The 19,911-nt window shown below is 61.5% G+C and overlaps 3 protein-coding genes across 6 annotated transcripts; 2 read left to right on the top strand and 1 right to left on the bottom strand.

Annotated features, from left to right (window-relative positions):
- The first annotated feature begins 8,920 nt into the window (after positions 1-8,920).
- Positions 8,921-13,265, top strand: TRIM62 (tripartite motif containing 62). Its single transcript, XM_082776765.1, has 5 exons — positions 8,921-9,824; positions 10,573-10,668; positions 11,333-11,589; positions 11,660-11,775; positions 11,988-13,265. The coding sequence occupies exons 1-5, from the start codon at positions 9,417-9,419 to the stop codon at positions 12,536-12,538; spliced, it is 1,428 nt and encodes a 475-aa protein (XP_082632891.1). The 5' UTR covers positions 8,921-9,416; the 3' UTR covers positions 12,539-13,265.
- A 629-nt stretch (positions 13,266-13,894) lies between these two features.
- On the top strand, positions 13,895-14,430 carry SVBP (small vasohibin binding protein). Its single transcript, XM_082776732.1, has 2 exons — positions 13,895-14,120; positions 14,220-14,430. Exons 1-2 carry the CDS (start codon positions 14,004-14,006, stop codon positions 14,304-14,306), a joined length of 204 nt encoding a protein of 67 aa, XP_082632858.1. The 5' UTR covers positions 13,895-14,003; the 3' UTR covers positions 14,307-14,430.
- Positions 14,431-15,032: 602 nt separating this feature from the next.
- TMEM269 (transmembrane protein 269) lies at positions 15,033-18,902 on the bottom strand. Of its 4 annotated transcripts, XM_082776718.1 has the most exons (7): positions 17,433-17,497; positions 16,791-16,938; positions 16,610-16,707; positions 16,377-16,520; positions 16,089-16,289; positions 15,833-15,964; positions 15,033-15,259 (listed from the first exon to the last, which is right to left on the bottom strand). In XM_082776718.1, exons 1-6 carry the CDS (start codon positions 17,488-17,490, stop codon positions 15,855-15,857), a joined length of 759 nt encoding a protein of 252 aa, XP_082632844.1. In that variant the 5' UTR covers positions 17,491-17,497; the 3' UTR covers positions 15,033-15,259; positions 15,833-15,854. The 4 variants fall into 4 exon arrangements, with proteins under 4 accessions (XP_082632844.1, XP_082632845.1, XP_082632843.1 ...); XM_082776719.1 differs by lacking the exon at positions 17,433-17,497 and adding an exon at positions 18,772-18,902 and having other exon boundaries at positions 15,033-15,964; XM_082776717.1 differs by having other exon boundaries at positions 15,033-15,964.
- Positions 18,903-19,911: the final 1,009 nt, after the last annotated feature.

Genomic DNA, 19,911 nt, shown 5'->3' with positions numbered 1-19,911 from the left:
AGCCATTTCCCCTTTTGCTCCTTCAGCCCAGGGTTTCTTCTAGGGACACTCCTTTTTCTTTTTCTTTCTTTCTTTCTTTCTTTCTTTCTTTCTTTCTTTCTTTCTTTCTTTCTTTCTTTCTTTCTTTCTTTCTTTCTTTCTTTCTTTCTTTCTTTCTTTCTTTCTTTCTTTCTTTCTCTCTCTCTCTCTCTCTCTCTCTCTCTCTCTCTCTCTTTCTCTCTTTCTCTCTTTCTCTCTTTCTCTCTTTCTCTCTCTCTTTCTTTCTCTCTTTCTTTCTCTCTTTCTCTCTTTCTCTCTTTCTCTCTTTCTTTCTCTCTTTCTTTCTCTCTTTCTCTCTCTCTCTCTTTCTTTCTTTCTTTCTTTCTTTCTTTCTTTCTTTCTTTCTTTCTTTCTTTCTTTCTTTCTCTCTCTCTCTCTCTCTCTCTCTCTTTCTCTCTCTCTCTTTCTTTCTCTCTTTCTCCCTTCCCTTCCCTTCCCTTCCCTTCCCTTCCCTTCCCTTCCCTTCCCTTCCCTTCCCTTCCCTTCCCTTCCCTTCCCTTCCCTTCCCTTCCCTTCCCTTCCCTTCCCTTCCCTTCCCTTCCCTTCCCTTCCCTTCCCTTCCCTTCCCTTCCCTTCCCTTCCCTTCCCTTCCCTTCCCTTCCCTTCCCTTCCCTTCCCTTCCTCCTTGGAGAAGCTCTGGGGAGAAAACAGGAGGAGGGGGATGCACAGAGAGCAAGATTGTGGCCCTCCTGAGGTTCCCCCCCAAATCTACCTCCCATCTTGAGCTCAGGTTTTGCTTTACTTTTTTTTTCCCATCATGTCCAGAGGTTTGGGGACCCTCCGGGAGCACGGTGAGCACCAGGCAGCCCTGTGTCAGTGAACTTTGGGGTGCACACAGCAGGAAGAGTGTACCCAGGGCAGGCGGACAAACATCCTGCAGTACGTCCGCGTGGAGCCAAAGGTGCTTTGGGGACAGAGGACATGCAATTTCCACCTCTGTTTTGGTGCAGAAGACATCTGAATCCCTATGTTTGCAGGCACCACCGTGCCTGGGTAATAGTGGTGGTTTTAATCCGTGTGTAGGTAGGTGCGTGTGTGAAGGTATTGTCAGGCTGCAAGGTGCTGCTGGTCTTCCCTCAAGAAGTCTGTTCTTCTTGACTATTTTTGCTGATGTGCAGAAGTAACCTCTTCGTTCACTCTTTGTCACTTCTTGGGCCTTACTGCCCATTTTTCTTCTTTCCGAAGGACACCTAAAGACTCCGGCTCTGGTGTGGAAAGGATGAAGTCCTTGCCTTTCAAAAGTGAGTGGGATGTCCCTGGGGGCTCCGGGGGCCGTGCTGCGTTGGCTCCATGCTGCTGGTGGATGTGGCACCTGCTGGGCATGGGCACATTGCTGGTGGGTGCGTGACACGCGGGCACTTCGCTCACTGGCGTTGAGCGTGTGGTGGGGTCCCACACATCAACCCCCTCCCCATGGGGCTCCATTTACCACTCTCTCTCTCTAGTTCACGTTGGGAAACTGGTGGTGCTGGGAGTTGTTAATTCTGCGTGCTAACAACTTCATACACCCATGTAACAGAGGCTGGGCTGGTTCTGTCCCAGGCGCTACCAGCCCCACTGGGAGCAGAGGTGAACCCAACTCATCACATCTGCCTCCAAGCTGATGTCCCAAAAACCTCAGCTGCTGTCTACATCAGCATCATTCTACCAGCTCTTTAACCCCAGTTTTCAAGCCAGATGTCAAACACCTTTCTGCTTAATAATGTTTTCCTTCATTTTTAGAGAAATAATTATGATGAAAATATCTCATCCTGTTTTAGAGAGATGTTGATGGGCACAAAGCATCCCCAGGAGCTGGGGAGGCGGCTCCTGACCACACACAGTCAGAAGCCCTTCATCATTTGGGGGTTGGACCTTATGATCTCTCAAGGTCCCTTCCAACCCCTGCAGTTCTGTGATTCTGTGATTTCCAGCCCCAGCTGCCTCTCCCCATGCGCTCGCTGAATTGCACGGGACCCAGTTCTCTGTCATACAGCAGCGCACAGAGCTCAGTTCCAGCAAACCAAGGACAACTGGGGGCAGGCCGGGTTTCCCATAAGTTTCCATTGATGGTGCAATTAAAAAATAAAAACCCGGCCCTGGGCTTTTTTCATGCTTTCCAAGTTTCCTAAAAGGATCCATTGCAGAGAATGAAAAAAGCCCAGATGGAGAGGTGAGGGATGCCCCGAGTGGATGAAATCCCCCCCGTGAAGCCGGCAGTGTCTTCCAGTGCGCCCGGGAGTGCTTTGCTCCCTTCCTCCTTGCAGCAACCTCTCGCATATTTGAAGGCTGTTATTATGTCTCCCCTCAGCCTGCTCTTCTCTAGACTAAACAAATCCAATCCTTCAGCCCTTCCGCACAGGCCAAGTTTTCTCAGCTCCTGGTTGAAATCGTTGCCTTCCCCTGGCCTCTCTCCAGTGGGTCGCACTCGCAGGGCTTTGGGGTCCCTCACAGGCAGAGGGGGTGGAAAAGAAAACCCAGACAGATAAAGTGGGAGGCAAGCACCACATTTCTCTGCTTGCTTGGCTTCAGGAGGTGGGAAAGGCAGCCCCACAGGTGCTGGCTGGGTGTCACATCCCCCAGCACCAGAGGCTGTTGATGCTGGGGGGGCTGCGAGGAGCAGGAAAGGGGGACAGGAGCAGGCAGAGTGTGGCTGGCAGCTGCCAGGAGGACCTGTAATGAGCAAAGCATATGGCTTCCCCCATACACGGCTCAGATATAGGGGTGGGCAGCAGGGAAGGGTACAGCAGGGCTCCCCTTTCCCCAGCCCCCCAAGGGAGAGGGAGAGGACGTGCCATGCCACAGCACTGCTTTGCAGTTTCCAGACTGGGCATTTCCCATGGGCAAAGCCTCCCACAGCATCCAGCATCGCCTGGGGCAGTCCGAGTGACACCACCACACCAGGAAGGTGTAGGGTGCACCACCCCCCTGATTTCATCCCACAGCATTCCCAACCCATTTTTGCACATCTGGGGCTCAGTCCTCATGATGTCCTTCACCTTGCTGCCGCAGCTCTGAAGCACGGCTCTCTCCCAGTAGGCACAGATGAGTCCTTCTCCCCCTTTGTATCTCAAGCTGGGCTGGAGGATTTGGAGGGCCTGTGTTTTATTGCAGAAGAAAGCAAAGCAGTGAGTTCCCACGCTGCCTTTCATCTTCTTCCCCCTGCTCCCGCTGTTCCCACAGCTCCACCAGAGCAGCTGGAGTAGGAGGCAAACACAATCACGCTTCACGCCCCTCCTGTTCGGAGTGGTCCTGCGAGGGCTCCCTCAGGGACCAGACGGGCCTGGGGCGAGTGGGGCAGGACTTGGGACTGCCGGGGGTGCATTCCCACCGAGGGTGGGCACTGCTCCCGCTGCCGGTGGGTGCCCACACTCATCCTGGCAAGGTGACAGAACGCGGCAAGGCACGCTGTCACCCCGCTGAGCTTTCCTCATCCACTCTCACGTGTGTCCTGCACTCACATCCCCATCACTGTTTCTGGCTCGCTGACCTGCGATCGCTCCATGTGTCCCCCATTAAGTGCTCACCCAACATTTTCCCATTTGGAACATCCCCAGATCTGTTAATTACCAGCTCCTGGTGACTCAACAGAGATCCTGAGCCAGCTCCTTGAAAACTCCCCCTTTATCTGATGCTCAGCTCTTTATACCTAGCAGTTGCTATTTAACATCCTCCCGTGGTGGTGTCAGGGTGGAAGGTTCATTCATACCTGGGCCAGGAGATGGGCACATTTTGGACTCTCCCTGCTATCCCTGAGGCCGATGGCATCCCCTCGTCCCCTGCCACCCCTGTGTTGCCAAGTTCTCCTCTGGCTCCTCGCTAGATACATTTTCAACACTTCTTTCACTTCTGTCCTCAAGGCTGGGGGGTTTTGGCTGCTGGAAGTATTTTGCCGTCATTGTGAAACTAGTGTTTTTGAACCTCTGCATCACTCAAGGAGAATCCCAGCTGTTGGAGGCCAGCCCCAGACCTGCAGACAGGGGACACAGCAGGATGGGGCATGGGGGATCCCCAGCCATTGAGGCAGGCCAGCTGGCATGTCCCTGGTGCAGATGCTGTGATATCGAGAGCACTGGGGCTCTTCCAGCCATGCACTGTGTGGGTTCAGTCATTCCTCCCTTGCTGGGTGTGGGCAGGGGCCCCTTTCCTTGGCAGTGGAGCCCTGGTCCTGGGGCTGGTGCGACACCACCCAGCCTCTGGTGGCACCAGGAGCCGATGGCAGGGAACCCGTGCCCATCTCCCACGCTGCCATCCCCATCCTGAGCTGCAAAATGGCCTTGCAGAGAGGAAACGAAGCTGGCTGCAAAGCTTGTGTTCAAAACCAGACGTTCAAAGGCTCTTCTGCCCCCGGGGCAAATCCAACCGCAATTAAAAGGGAAGGAAGGCAGGGGAGTGCTCGGTGTGGCATGGAGATGCCTCCTTTGCCATAAATCACCTCTGCGGGCGGTTGGGCAGGCGGCAGCCCTGTTACACCTGCTCTCCCCGCTCCCACAGAACTGCGCCCGCCGGCACTGGGAACGGCAGCTCCCTTCCTGCTTCCCCACATCCTCGCCAAAAAGCAGGAGATCAGGTCAGGGATGCGCTCCTTGTCTCCTGCAGCAAGAAGCTTGGGGGAGAAAGTGCAGGAGAGGCAGAGATGCTGGAGAGATCCCAGTCCCTGTCCCCAGGGCACGGTCCACATCTGTGCAGCACCAAGCTGCGGCTTTATTGAAATCCCTCCCATTGAACGGTTGGTGAAAAAGAGATTTCATCAAAAACAGGATGGAGCACAGCCTGGGAAAACCTGGCCAGGGAACTTGGTCCCCATGGTGTCCCCGAGGGGTCGTGCTGGTTTGGCCACAGGGACCACGCTGAGCCCTTTGGGTGCTGGGTGGCCCCATGTCCCAAAGCCGCTTGGTCTTTGTCCTTGTCTGCAGCAGCAAGGAAATCCTTCAGGAAATGTCTCTCTCCATCCTAACCGCATATTTATTTCCTTTTCTTTGCAAGAAATCTCTCTCTTTTGATAAAGCAGGGCTGGAGTGGAAGCGCTGGTCAGCGCCCAGAAGCAGAGGCCATTAATCAGCAGGAGCAGGGCGGGTGCATGCATTGCCTGCCCCAAAGGACGTTGCCTGCAACACCCTGCAAATGTCCCCTGGCCCTGCAAGAGGCAAATAATTATGGCAGGCAGTTGGGAGACCTGGAACAAGTCGGTGCAGCGTTTTACAAGGTGTTTCCCAACCAGCGGGACAGCACACGAGCCAGGAGGCGATGACTCACGGCAGCTGCGTGAGCTGCGAGGGTGGGCACGCTGCGCCTTGGTGATGCTGGGGCGCCAGGCCCCCAGAGGTGGGCACGTGGAAATGCTCATTCCCGGCTTATTGGAATGATGCATGGGGTTAGCAAACCTGCAGAATGTTTTTTTTTTTTTTTTTTTTTTTTTTTTTTTTTTACCCTAGAACAGCAGGGATTGGGAAGGTTTCTTGACCCTAAAACATGCCAACAGCCATGTGTGCACGGGGGCCCCATAGATGCTGGTTTGAGTCCTGCAGAGGTTTGGGGGTATTGGGAGTGTTTAGTTAAAAAAAAAAAAAAAAGTGGCAGTGCATTTATTTCCCTTCTCCCCCCTGCAAATGGGAGGGCCATTTGGTTATAATTAGGTAATGAGTTAATTAGGATTAATTAGTTAATGTTTGCAAAGCACTTAGGAGATGAAAAGCACCAGTGTAGTGCGGCTTTGTGCATCTTCCTGCTCTTCTAGAGGGCTGCAGGACATTGCTCTGTGTGGGGGCATGCTCCCATTAACCCTTGGTGCCTGGAGCTTTGGGTACTGGGATGAAATCCCATCCCATGAGGATGAGAAGCCTCATCCCATGAAGAGGAAGAGGCCTCTGCCGAGCTTAGCTGGGCCAGGACTGCATCCTGGGGACGTCTTGGCTTTGTGGCGCTGGGGTCCTGGGAGAGCTGGAGGGCACTCGCAGGAGTGGGGAAGGAAAAGAAGCAGGTGTTAACAGCTGCTCTCTGTGCTCTGGCACCCGGTTAAAGCTGACAGAGCTAAAGGTGCCGGAGCCACCCCACCTGGGAAGGACAGATCCAACAGAATGGGTATGGACACGGTTGGGGGCTGCAGCAAGGACAAGGAAAGCCCGGAGCAAACGGAGATGCTCCCAGCCCTGCATGTCCACCCTGCTGAGGCCAAAACCTGCCCTGGCGCAGTGCTAGGAAGCAGGCATGTGTGCTGGGAGCTGCCTGTCCCGGCCTGCCATCCCCGCCTTCGCCCCCCGGCAGCACTGTTTGAACCAGCGGGGAAAATTCCAGCGGCTCGGGGGCCTCCCTTCCTGCCAGCGTCCTCTGGGCACGGCGTGCAGCACAGGGCAGCAGGAGGAACCGAATGCCCACGCACCCCCTGATGGGGTTTTCCAGCTCAGCCTGCCCCCTCTCCCTCCTCAGAGGTGACTTGGTCCCTGGTGTCCCCTGCCATGGCTCCTACCAGCTCCTGGCTCCTTCCAGCCCGTGGCTGCAGGGCACATGCGTGCCTGGTCCCCTGCCTCATCCTCCCCAGCTCCTGGCAGCATCTATGTGACCTGAAAAAGCAAGGAATAGAGGCACGGCGGCAATGTGGGCTCCCTGACCCTCCGGCTGCAGTGGCAGAGCCTGCTGGGCACTCGCACAAGGGTTAACAGGAGGTAACGAAGCCAATTTAAAAATTAACCGGGATTAATTTCCCTGTTTGCCCAAACACACACACCCCGCCGTGCGGTTTCCCTTCATCCACTCTGTCTGCTGCAGGTATGGCTCACACCCCACTCTTGCCCACAACAGGGCTCCAGGCAGGGTGTGCTTCCCTTCCTATAGCGCTAACGAAGGAGCACTAACGAGCTGCAGGGATGCACTGGGGGGACCTCGGGTGCTTCTCCACCTCCAACGAGTGACCCAACACTTAGCAGCTCCGCTCAGAGCTTGGGCACCCCTTGGCCACCTTATGTGTCCCATGGGATGTGGCTCTGCATCACCCAAATTTCCCAGTCCAACCCCAGGTGCTCCAGCCACGTGCTGGGGACACAAATTAAATGATGTGGGCTGGGACCCATGCGTCCAAGTGGCTCCACCATGGGACTGCCGTGCTCACCCCTTCCTCCATCTCCCACTGACTCAGTTTCCCCATCAGTACCTTAAGGGGGAACCTGCTCCAGAAAGGGAAGAGTTCCAGAGACTGGCCTCCATCTGTGTTCCCCCCCCCCCCCCCCCCCCAAAAAAAAAAAAAAAGGAAAAAAAAGGGTAAAAAAGGGTATTTTGATGTCAGCTGAGCAGGGTTTACTTAAACCATGGAAAAAAAACAGATATTGGTTCCTAGAGGGACTCGGGGATGTGAAGGGTCATTCCCAGCCCCCTGGCACAAAGGCAGGGCTGCGTGCCCGGGTAGCCTGGGTGCTTCTTCCCCGCCACGTGCCGCAGGCTGGGGCGAAGCGGGCGCGCGAGCTGGGCGCGATGCCGGCCGAGCCGCCCCTTCCCCGCTCCGACAGCGCTTTGATGATTTAATTTCAGCATTTCTTCAGTCCCCAGCGGGTCCTGGAGGGGAGACAAGACCTGAATTCCTAATGCAGAAAAACAAGCAGAAAAAACAAACCCCTGCGGTTGGCTTTTTTTTTTTTTTTTTTTTTTTTTTCCAGCCTTTCGGGCCGTCCTCCCGCACGGGCGAGGAACAAAGAGGGCGGTTATTCCCCCCGCCGGGGGGGGGGACGCGGGGCAGGAGGGGCTGCGCTGGGGGGTTCGGGGGGACGCAGGGGGCTCGGCAGCCAAAGCAAAGCCTTGTTCGCTTTGGCTGCTGGCCAGCGGCGGGCCTGACTTTTGTGCTGCCTCTGAAATGTGCAGCTCAACCCCCAGGGCATCGCTCTCCCCCCCCCCCCATCCGGCTCCTTCCTTCCTCCCCGAGCCCCCGCTGAGAGCCCCTCTGGTGTGAGGGGTTTGGGAGAGGGACCCCCTGGTACGCCCCCCGAGCGCGGACGGGGCTTTCCGCCATCCGTTCCCGATTATTTTGTGTCTCCACACGGCTTCTGGGGTCTCCCGGCGCTGGCCTGTCACCGCCGCAGCTCCCACAGTTTTTGGCCAAATTGATAAGATCTGGGGGAAAAAGGCGGCGTTTTCCCAACAATACATTTTTGGGGACATCAGCCCTGCCTTGCGTTCCAGCGGCTTCACAGCTGCCCTGGTGCTGCAGGGAGCAGCCCGGGGGGTGCAGAGGGGCCCGGCCCCCCCCCGGCACCCCACAGCCGGGGCTGAGCACCCCACGGCGCCCTGCCCCACGCTAGTGTCACCCCCAGTGTCCCCTCAGCCCTTGTCCCCTGGGGAATGGGGACAAAACAGGGACGAGAAGGGGGAGAGGTGGGTGGAGGGAGGGATGGACGGAGAGATGGAGGGATGGACAGAGGGACGGGTGGATGGGTGGGCGGATGGAGGGACGGATGGAGGGACGGATGGATGGATGGAGGAGCAGAGGGGAGGATGGACAAACGACCGGACAACGGGGCTGAGGGACGGCAGGAGTGACCAGACGGAGGGATGGACGGACAGACGGCTGGAGGGGGCTGGCCGGGAGGGGGCCCGCGGGAGGGGGGCGGCCGGGGGCCCGATGGCCAGGCCGCAGCCCCGGGCACCGGAGCGGCACCGACACCGGGGGGGAGGCACCGGGGGGGACCCGGGCACAGCCCCGAGCCCGCAGCGAAGCCGCCTCAGCGCCGCGGCCCCTTTAAGCACCTCCCCCTCCGACCCCCCCGCGGGCGGGAGGTGGTGCGGGCCGCTGGGCGGGGGACAATGGGGCGGGGGCGGCACCACTGTGGCTGCGGGGGGGGGAGGCAGGAAGTGCCGCGCGGCCCCGCCTGCTCCTCCTCCTCCTCCTCCTCCTCCTCCTCCTCCTCCTCCTCCTCCTCCTCGCCCACCCCCTGCCCGTCGCGGCGGGGAGCGCTGCGAGGTGGCCGCGGGCTCGCTGGCACCGGGGGCACCGGGCACCGGCACCGCCTGCGGCTGGGTGAGGGCAGCGGGCGCCGCCGGCTCGGAGTAGGCGGGGGGCGGCCTCGAACCCGGGACCTGCGGGTGGGGCGCGGAGCCGGGGCCGGGATTCGAACCCGGGTCCTTTCGGGGCGGCCTCGGCCCGGGGCTCCCCCACTGCGGCCCCGCGGGCAGCCCCGGCCCCGCCGACCCCCGGCTCCCCCGTGCCCGCCGCACCCCAAGCCCCCCTCCCCGGTTCTCCCTTTCGCAGCCCACCACTGGTTCCCCCCACTGCAGCCCCACTCGCAGCCCACCCCCCAGTTTCCCCCATCGCAGCCCCATTTGCAGCCCTCCTCCCCAGTTTCCCCCCGCTGCAGCCCCCACGGGTGCTCTCAGCCCCGGGTCCCCCCCCGGGCGGCCTCGCCCCCCGCCCGGCCATGGCTTGCAGCCTGAAGGACGAGCTGCTGTGCTCCATCTGCCTGAGCATCTACCAGGACCCGGTGAGCTTCGGCTGCGAGCACTACTTCTGCCGGCGGTGCATCACCGAGCACTGGGTGCGCCAGGAGCCCCAGGGCGCCCGCGACTGCCCCGAGTGCCGGCGCACCTTCGCCGAGCCCACCCTGGCGCCCAGCCTCAAGCTGGCCAACATCGTGGAGCGCTACAGCGCCTTCCCTCTGGACGCCATCCTGGGGGCCCAGCGCAGCCCCTTCCCCTGCAAGGACCACGAGAAGGTCAAGCTCTTCTGCCTCACCGACCGCGCCGTCGTCTGCTTTTTCTGCGACGAGCCTGCCGTGCACGAGCAGCACCAGGTCACCAACGTGGACGATGCCTTCGAGGAACTGCAGGTGGGTGGGTGGGTGTCCGGCCCTGCCCGGCCAGGGGTCCGGGTGCTGTCCCTCTTATCCCCCCTGCCCAGCTGCGCTGAGCTGCCCTACCAACATCTGTCCGTCTGTCTGTCCCTGTGCCTCGGGGCAGTGTGTCCCTGTCTGCCTGCCCACGTGCACCTTAGCTGGAGCTCTCTCTGTTCGCATGTGGGTCTGGGGAGCTGCTCCCCATAAAATTCCCCTTTCTGTCCATGCATTCAGCATGTCTCTACCCCGGTGCTGCTGTGCAGGTGCTGGCACCCAACGGGCACAGTCCTTCCTCCGTCCCCAAACCCACAGGGCTGCCGTTTCGAGGGAGCTTTGTGCCCGTGCCTGCGGGGAGGCAGCCGGGCGCTGACCTTCACAGGCACCGACTCATCCCCTTGCTGCCGTCAGCGCCCGGTGATGCCCCGGTAAACATTTGTGGGGCCACCCTGTGGTCCCGAGGGGGCTGGGGGGTTCCCAGCACCTCTGGCAGCTGGCAGTGCTGGTGAAGCTCAGCCTGGGGCTTCAGGAGCCCGGGACCTGCAAGAAGCTTTGCTTTTCCCCTAAATCCCGTGGGTTGTCTTTGTCTTTGTCTTTTCTTAACGCTGCCAGGTCCCCCAGCTCACAGCCCCACCATGCATGGGTGCAAGCAGCCCCCCTCCCGCCCCCCCGGTTGCAGTGGGGAACTGGGCAGACTGGTCAGACTGGGCTGCAAGCTGGGTCTGAGTGCCTGCCTGTGTTGCAGCGGGAGCTGAAGGAGCAGCTCCAGGGCCTGCAGGAGAGCGAGCGAGGCCACACCGAGGCCCTGCACCTCCTCAAGCGGCAGCTGGCAGAGACCAAGGTAGGAGTGGGGATGCACTCAGTGTCCCCAGGGGTCCTGAGGCAGGACTCTGTTACCCCTCCAGCCCTTTATTGTGGGCGGAATCGCTTTAAATCTGTTCCCCTGCCCTGTCCCTGCTGTGCACTGGGGCTTTGCAGCTGCTGGGGTGGTCGTACCCCCCAGCACAGCCCCGTGTCTCCGTGCTGTCCCCCTGCTCCTTGATTCCTTTGCTGGGTGGGCACAGGAGTGAGCCTCACCAGCCCAGTTCTGGGACCTCCAGCCACCCTACAGACACACCAAGACCCAAATCTTGCTGACTGTGCCCTATTTCCCTTCCCTGGCCATGTGTAGCCCTGTGGCAGGCTGGCCCCTGCGCCTTGTCGCTTATTTCCCCATTTCATTTAGCACCTTCCTCTTTCTGCTTGCTTGGGCATTATTTGCGGAGGGGCCTGCTGTTCACACTGCCCTTCTCCCTCAGCTTCATGTCCACTCCCCGTTACCAGCTGTGGGGCAGAGGGTGGGTTATCTGGACTCCACCGCGTACCCGCTCAGGTGCTCAAAAACACACCTGGGGCATCCCCAGCAGTGTTTGCAGTGGGTCAGTGTTGGCCTGGACAGGCAGGGGGCTACAGACCCCACCACGCTGGGGCTTTCTGTGGGGCTCACGCCCACCCATACCCCCCAGTCATCGGCCAAGAGCCTGCGGGCGACCATTGGGGAGGCCTTCGAGCGGCTGCACCGGCTGCTGCGGGAGCGGCAGAAGGCGATGCTGGAGGAACTGGAGGCAGACACGGCACGGACACTGACCGACATCGAGCAGAAGATCCAGCGCTACAGCCAGCAGCTGCGCAAGGTGCAGGAGGGCAGCCAGATCCTGCAGGAGCGCCTGGCCGAGGCTGACAAGCATGCCTTCCTGGCCGGCGTCGCCTCCTTGTCCGAGAGGTGGGTGTGTGGGTGGCCAGGGTCCGGGGTGCCCAGCGTGGGACCTCGCCAACCAGCGCCTCTCCTGCAGGCTCAAGGGGAAGATCCACGAGACCAACCTCACCTACGAGGACTTTCCTACCTCCAAGTACATGGGCCCGCTGCAGTACACCATCTGGAAATCTCTCTTCCAGGACATCCACCCGGGTGAGGATGGAGTGGGGGGTTACCCAGTGAGGGTGAGGACGAGCCCACAGGGACATTCCTGTCCCCAGTGGGAGCTGGGGGGAGGTGTGTGGGGGAGGACAAGCGGCTTCTGCAGAGCTGCTTCGGCTGCCGAAAGCCACCTGCATGCCCCCAAGGTGGGTGCACAGCTGGGTGGGGGTCCCAGGGGTGCTGACAGCCGCCCCTCCCTGCAGTGCCGGCGGCGCTGACACTGGACCCCGGCACAGCCCACCAGCGCCTCATCCTCTCTGACGACTGCACCATCGTGGCTTATGGCAACCTGCACCCGCAGCCACTGCAGGACTCGCCACGGCGCTTTGATGTGGAGGTGTCGGTGCTGGGCGCAGAGGCTTTTGGCGGCGGTGTGCACTACTGGGAGGTGGTGGTGTCTGAGAAGACGCAGTGGATGATCGGGCTGGCGCACGAGGCCGTCACCCGCAAGGGCAGCATCCAGATCCAGCCCAGCCGGGGCTTTTACTGCATCGTCATGCACGATGGGAACCAGTACAGCGCCTGCACCGAGCCCTGGACCCGGCTCAACGTCAAAAGCAAGCTGGAGAAGGTGGGCGTCTTCCTGGACTATGACAAGGGGCTGCTCATCTTCTATAACGCCGACGACATGTCCTGGCTCTACACCTTCCGGGAGAAGTTCCCTGGCAAGCTCTGTTCCTACTTCAGTCCTGGGCAGAGCCACGCCAACGGCAAGAACGTCCAGCCCCTGCGCATCAACACCGTCCGCATCTAGTGGGGTATGCGCCCTGCTGGGACACCTGAGGATGGGCACGAGCCTGGGGCAGTGGCCGTGGGACAGGGGACGCTGCCCTGCCTGCGGGGTGCAGCAGTGCTCACTCGGGTTGCCCGGGCAAGAGAAGGCTTGCACTGCCCTGCTGGGGCCGGATCCTGCCCGGTATCACCCACCCTCAAGCCCGAGCTGACTCTGGGCACCGGGCAGGATGCGGCCGGTGCCTCCCAGTCCTGTGCTTCCACACGCGGCTCTGCAGGTCCGTCCCTGCCCTAGCCGCTGCAATAAAAGGTGGATTTGGAGCAAAGGGGCTGGGTGGTGCAGCCCCTGTGCGGGGTGGGGGCACCCCCGGGGCGTGGGTGATGCTGTGCCGTAGTGCCCTGTGCCGTCCGTAATATGTCGTGTCCTCCTGTACCACGGTGTGCCATGGTGTGCACTGTGACATCCCGGGCTGTGCTTTGCTGTGACGTGTCGTGCCGTGCCATGCTGCACCCTGTGCTGTTGCTGCTGCATCGCGTGCCCTGTGCCAGTCGGTGCTGTGCTGTGCTGTGCCGTGCTGTGCGTACTGCACCGTGCTGTGCTGCACCGTGCCGTGCCATGCCGTGTGTTGTGCACCGTGCCATGGCTCTGCGGTGTGTGCTGTGCTGTGCCGTGGTGTTGCTGGGCTGGGCCATGACGGCGCTGTGTGCCAGGCCGGGCCCTGCCCAGCCTCCTGGGACTGGCAGGTGCAGCCCTGGGGACCGGGCTGGAGGGGACCAGGCTGGAGGGTTGGGGGGCACACAGTGCGTTAGGGGACAGGAGGAGCACGGCGGGGCTGTGGGGGGGCTGTGCCGGGCAGAGGGCGCGCTGTATGGCGGCTGGGATATAGGGCTGCTTGGTGTCTGTACGGGGGAGGCGTGGAGGGGGCGTGATATGTGGGGGACGTGGTACATGGGGGGGGGGGAGGTATGGGGGTGTGGGGTCTGGGTGCGTGAGGGGTAGGGGGTGTGATGTGGAGGGACGCGATGTACAGGGGGTGCGATGTGAGGGGTGGGGGGTGTGATACGGGCTGTGGGGGGTGTGGTACACGGGACATAATGCATAGAGGTGTGCTGTGGGGGCGTGATACTTGGGGGTGTGTTATGGGGGGGCACGCTGTACAGGGACGTTATGTTTCCGGGCTGTGATATATGGGGTGTGCTGTCCGGGGGCGCGATGCCGGGGCCGGGCCTGCCGGTGCCGTTCGTGGTGGCGGTGCCGTTACCGGCCGGGCCCGCCCCGCTCCCCGCCCGCCCGCCAGGCGGCGCTGTCGGGCCCGGCCCGCGAGGGCGCATGCGCGCTGGGGGAGGGGTGCGGGCGCGCGCCGGGCGGGGCGGGGCGGGGCGCGGCCGCCATCTTGCCGCGGGCAGGGCCCGGCCGGCAGCGGGGCCGCGGGGGTCGGTGCGGGCCGGGGGGGGGCCGGGCCGCCCCCCGAGGCCCTGCCGCAGCCATGGAGCCGAGCGGCGGGCGGAAGGAGAGGCCGAAGCCCCGGGAGCCGGCGGCCCGGCTGGAGAAGGCGAAGCAGAAGTCGGCGCAGCAGGAGCTGAAGCAGCGGCAGCGGGCGGAGGTGGGCGGGGGGCGCCGGGGCCGGGTCCCGGGGGGCTCCTCCCGGTGCCCCCGCGCCGGGGCCGGGCCTCGCCTCACCGCCCGCCGCCTGTCCCCGCAGATCTACGCGCTGAACCGGGTGATGACGGAGCTGGAGCAGCAGCAGTTCGACTCCTTCTGCAAGCAGATGCAGGCGCCCAGCGAGTGAGGGGCGGCGCCCCCGGCCCGCCGGCACCCGCCCCTCGCCACCGCGTTATTTATTACTTCGCCTCGAAGAGCAACTTTTCCCTTTTTTTCCTTTTTTTCTTAATAAAAGCAGTGGTTGTTCCGCACTTGTCTGGCTCCTGGTTGTGCTGAGCGGCGCTGTGGGCTCGGTGTGGGGAGGCCTCGCGGTGCTGGCAGGCTCGGTGGGAACGGCGCGGGGGCAGCGGCGGCCGAGCCCCCCCCGGGAGCACGGGGCCGGCCCGGGGCTGGGGGCAGCGGCCCCGAGCCAGAGCAGCTGCAGGCGGCGGCCGCCAGCTCCGGCCGGCCTAGGCCTCGTCCCGCGGGCCCCGCACCCGCCGTGTCCCTGCCAAGCCAAGCAGCGCCTGTTTACAGCGGCGCGGGGCCGCCGGGGTCCCCCAGGCGCTTGTCCCGCAGTCCTGACCGGGACGGGGTCGTTTCTGTCCAGGTCCCGCTCGCAGCTGCTCGCGCTGCAGGAACCTCCCCAGGGGCCCGAGCCGCAGATTTGCTCTGGTTTCCTGTGCTGCTCGGCGCAAGGTTTGACCTTCGCTTCCTTCCTCCACCCACACGCCCTCCGCTTTCCAGCCGCGGGCAGGCTCACACGCGGCAGTTGTTCTCCAGCTTTTATTTCCAGAGAGTTCGGCCGGCAGGTTTCAAGTTCCATTTTTCCCTTCTACATTCCTCCCTCCCTCCCACACCTCATCAAGCGAGCGCAGAAAGGAAAAAAAGAACACGGCTGAGATATTATTTCCCTGTGGTGATGAGTAAAAAATAAATACCGGAACACTCCCTGTGTCTCAGGGCTGGGTTTTGGGGAGAACCGGGCCCAGCTTTGTTGCACTCTGGAGATTTGATCGGTGGCTTCCTCCCAGCCCAGCGCGAGGGGACAGCCGGGCCCCACTGCCCTCTCCAGGGTTGTTTCCTCACCGTGGTTGGGATCTTGGGTGTAAACATGCCACAATTACATGCTGGCAATAAATTACTGTGTACAGTGGGAACGTGTCAGCTGTGTGAGCATCACCTTGATTCACATCTCAGCTGCCGCCCCAGGGCTATGCACCGGGGACAGCCTAGGAACCGTCTGGGGAGGGTTTTTGGGTCAAATCCCCCAGGAAAGGGGGAAAGCGGCCTCCAGAGTGGAGTTGTTCTTCTGGCTGTGGCTGCGGATTCGCCCAGCACTGCAGGGACGAGGGCACGGGCAGGGCAGTTTGGAGCAGGCAGCTCTCCTGAATCTGAGAGCTTCCCTCTGCGGGAGCTCAACTATTTTCTTTTCTAAGCAGGCTCTGCTGCAGCTGGGAAAACACTTGAAGGGGGTGAGTGGTGGCGTTTCCCTCTCCAGGGGCTGCAGCGTTGCGCCTGCCAGGCTGGGTTTGGCTTCCGCTGCCGCCGCTTTCCCCAGGAAGAGCTAAGGAAAGTGGGGAGACGAGACACCCCGGTGCTGGCACCCGAGAGCGGGGGAGAGGAGAGCTTTACTGCGTGTTCGGTGGAGCGTAAGGCCGGAGCAGTCCTCACCAGGGCGGCCGCCACTTCGCCCTTAGGCTTTGCAGCTCCAGATGGCAAAGGGGGAGAAGATGTAAGACGCCGACCAGGCGAGGTAGTAGATGGAAGCGACCGTCGTGGGCAAGAGCAGCACAGCCAGAATGCCTGTGAGGGAGAACCATCAGCACCCAGGGCAGAGCAGCACGTTTGTGCCTTGTGCGGCAGCGCTGGGTGGCAGAGCTCGACCGGCCTTATTGCCTGGATCGCTGCCAGACTTCCCTGTCCTTACCTCCAGCATAGATCACCTTCTTCCAGAGCTGAGACTCCAGCACCTTGTCATGGGGGTAGAAGCCCCGGTCGACCATGAAGAGGATCATGACGATGGCAGTGACACGCAGCAGCATGATGTTGCCGCCCGTCAGCAGGAAGATGCTCACCAGCAGCGAGGAGGCGTAGGGGCAGGGCAGCCCCCGGTAGGTGAAGGGGATCTCTGTGGGGTGCGACACACTCAGCCGGGTGCCAAACAGGGCGCAGCCACCCCGTGAAGTGCCACCCCTCCCCAAAGCCCCCAGCTCACCGCTGGAGAAGAAGCAGAGGCGAGCGAAGACGGCCAGCACGTAGGCGATGGCCAGCAGCCCGTCCAGCACACCCTGAGTCTGCAGCAGCAGCGCCGTGGCCAGCCCAAAGGAGGTGAAGTCAGCAAAATCATCCATCTTGGCACCTGTGGGCAGTGAGTGGGCGGCTGCCGGGGCGGGGACAGCTCCTGGCAGCCCCCCTTTGCACGGTCCCGGTCCCGGGGTGGTCACTCACCCAGCGCTGAGCAGGCATTGAGCTGGCGGGCGACGGCTCCGTCGGCCAAATCGAGCAGAAAGCCCCCGAGGAGCAGCCAGCAGGAGTGCTGATAGTGCCTGGGGAAGTAGGGGGAAGGTGGTGAGTCCTGTGGCAGCACCGATTTAACTGGATTTACCCTTTTTTTTTGGCTGCTCCCCACCTGTTCAGGCTGCAGAGGATGGAGGAGAGCCCCATGATCAGGTTCGCCATGGAGAGCGCGTTGGCAGCATTTTTCCGGACAGACTCCAGTGCCTGTGCCCGTCCCACCTGCTTGCTCAGGAACAGCTTCTTGGTGTACTGGAAGATACCTGCAAGCCACCGAGACGCCGGTCAAGGGCTCAGCCCCTCGGTGACAGGTTTCTGGCTGGGATTTATTTAAGCACCCGAGGTAGCAGGTCGGTGCTCGGAGCCGAAGCTCCGAAGCCCCCTTCCAGCGTTGGGAAGGGGCCAGCGGAGGTTTTGGGGTGCTCCCCCCCAGCAGGAGCCTTCGCGGTGCGCCTTCCCCCTCCTCCTCCTCCCGGCTCGGCGCGGGTCACAACCGAAGCACCGCTCCCCAAACCGTTTTTGCACAGCTTGTTTTTTTGCAAGCACTGCAGGGGGAAGCCCCTGCCTCCATCTGCCCGCGGGAGGCGAAAGAAAAAAGTGAAACGATAACAAAATAACAAAATAACAAAACAAAACAAAACCAAAACCAAGACCAAACCCAAGCTTAGAATAAAAGCCAACCCCAGTGTTAAGCTCTATTGATCTTATATACCTATAGGGCTATGCTTTAGAGAAAGTGTTAAGGGTCATGTCCTACTAGTGTGTTTTGCACCCTGCCTTTGCCGTGGTCCCAAAGCCAGGCAAGCTGGTGACATCCTTCATCTGAAAGAAAACAGCATGTCAGAGCACAACAAGAGCCACAACCGCTCGCCCCCCCGCCGCCGCAGCCCCCGCCATCCCGCGGGGCTGAGACCGAGCCAGCTCGTGGCGGCCAGGCACGACGAGCCCCCCGGCCACCGGGCGCTGCCACCTGCAGAAAGGAAGGAAATTTCCCGTTCTCCGAGCTGGGCTGCGAGCGGGGTGAGGTGCCGCACCGCCGACCTTTGGCCACCCCACCCTGGGCCGCACTGCCGGGGTTTCGGGCTGATCTGAGTGGGCGGGGATGGAAAAACACCCCAAAAAAAGCCGTTGAACGGTGCCCTGCAGGGGTAAATTTCACCGTCCCTCCTGCCCCATTCTTTTTTTCGTGCAAGAAACGGTGTTTTTGGGGGGACTGCAGTTGTGCATCGTGCCATCCCCCCGTGCTGGGGCTGAGCCGGTGGGTGTGGGGTCTCTCCATTCTCTGGGGAGGGGAGCAGCCTTCATGGCGGCAAAAACAGGCAAAAAGCGGCGGTTTTGGTTCTGACCGAGGTGACAGCTTGTCCGAAGCAAAGCCCTCAGGTGGTGAATTCCTTTGCAAACCCCGTCCCGTCCCCGCACTGGGCAGGATCAGGCCCTGGGCAGGGTTAGTGGCACCGTCGCGCTCTGCCAGCATCACAATGCCCAGGCATCACCACGGCACCCAAACTTGTCCGTTTTTGGTGTTCCCAGCCCCAAAAGCAAAGGGATGGGGTGAGAGGGATGGCAGGGCAAGGGGGGAGCTGCCCCACATCCCGCCCAGCCCCGTGCTGCGGGCAGCGCTCTGCACAGCAATTTCTGTGAGGAAAAAGGGCGGATTTGGCTCTTTCCATGCGGCGTTACGGGGGCCTGCTCCAAACTGGGAGTTCTCATCGACAAGAAGGAGGGTTTTCCAAAGGAGGCGCAGGCTCGCCTTCTTGTTTTATTCAAGCTGCCTCTTTCTGTAATTTTCTGCCCCGATTTGAAGGGCTGAGCGAGCTGTGCCGCTGGCTGCCGGCCCGGTTTGCCGCTGCCCGCCCAGCCGAGCGCGACACCGGCCCCGCAGGAGAGCGTGGAGCAGCTCTGTGCCAGCACCTTAAAGCTTTCTCTTATCCCCTTCCCCCCCAAACCACCCAGTGCCAGCGACCCCCGACCAGCCTCACTTGGCCGATGACCACCACGAATCCCTGTTTTGTGTTAAACCACCAAAACCAGTGATTTTTCAGGGGGAAGCCTTGTGCTGGGGGCAAGCGTTGTCGGGGCGTCGAGGCGGGACTTACCGGCCGGCGGTGACACCATCCACATGGCCGCAGCACCGGGGGCACCCCAGGGAGGGAAACTGAGGCAGGGGCGGCAGGGCCGGCGCTGGCCCCGTGTGGCAGCACCGCGTTATATAGGGATCGGCTTTGCCGGGAACCGGCTGAGTCACCGGGGGGGTGGGTCCGGCCAGAGGACACGGGGGTTTTCGGAGGCGGCTGGCACCGCCGGCGAGGGAGGAGCTGCCCAGGGGCCGAGCTGGCCACGTGCCAGTGCCAGGCTCAAAGTGTCCACGCCAGCCTCAAAGGAGCCGTGCCAGGCTCACAGCGCCCGTGCCAGGACCAAAGTTCCCAAGAGAGGCTTGCAGCGCGTGTGCCAGCTTTGCACCACCCCTGCCAGGCTTGCAGCACCCATGCCAGCCTTGAAGCACCCTTGTTGGCCTTGAAGCACCCATGCCAGCCTTGAAGCACCCTCGTTGGCCTTCAAGCAACCATGCCAGCCTTGAAGCACCCTTGTTGGCCTTGCAGCACCCATGCCAGCCTTGAAGCACCCATTGCAGCCTTCAAGCACCCATGCCAGCCTTGAAGCACCCTTGCTGGCCTTCAAGCAACCATGCCAGCCTTGAAGCACTCACACTTGCCTTGAAGCACCCATGCCAGGCTCAGAGCTCCTGTTCCAAGCTTGCAGCACCCATGCCAGGCTCACAGCACCCTTGTCAGGCTCACAGCACCCATGCCAGGCTTGCACCACCCGCTCCGGGCTCAACCCCCACCAGCCCCACAGCACCAGCACCGTGGTGCAGCCCCTGTCCCGTGCCCCCTCTGCCACCCGGGCCTGGCACGTTGCCCCACGTGGTGTCCCCCGGCCTCGAGGGGATCGGGGCACCATGGTGCCCACCCTTCTGGTAAGGAACCACTGGCTCAGCCTGCAGCCAGCGCCCATCCTGTCCCCACCGTCCCTGGCCTCCTGAGGGCGTCACCGGTTGTGCAAGGTTGTCACGAGCCGGGGCGGCCTCAGCTGCCGGAGCAAAGGGCCCACGCGGGGACCAAAGGTCCCCCAGGCACACTGACAAGGGCCAATAAAACCATACAGCCCCGCGGCAGGACAGGGATGGGGATTTTCCACCCGACTTGGGGTGGCTCCATCCTCGTGGGGACACGGGG

Source organism: Aythya marila (genome assembly GCF_965140915.1).
Source record: "Aythya marila genome assembly, chromosome: 21".
NCBI lineage: Eukaryota > Metazoa > Chordata > Aves > Anseriformes > Anatidae > Aythya > Aythya marila.
Note: the sequence above shows the minus strand (reverse complement) of the source record. Positions and strands in the feature narration are given on the sequence as shown.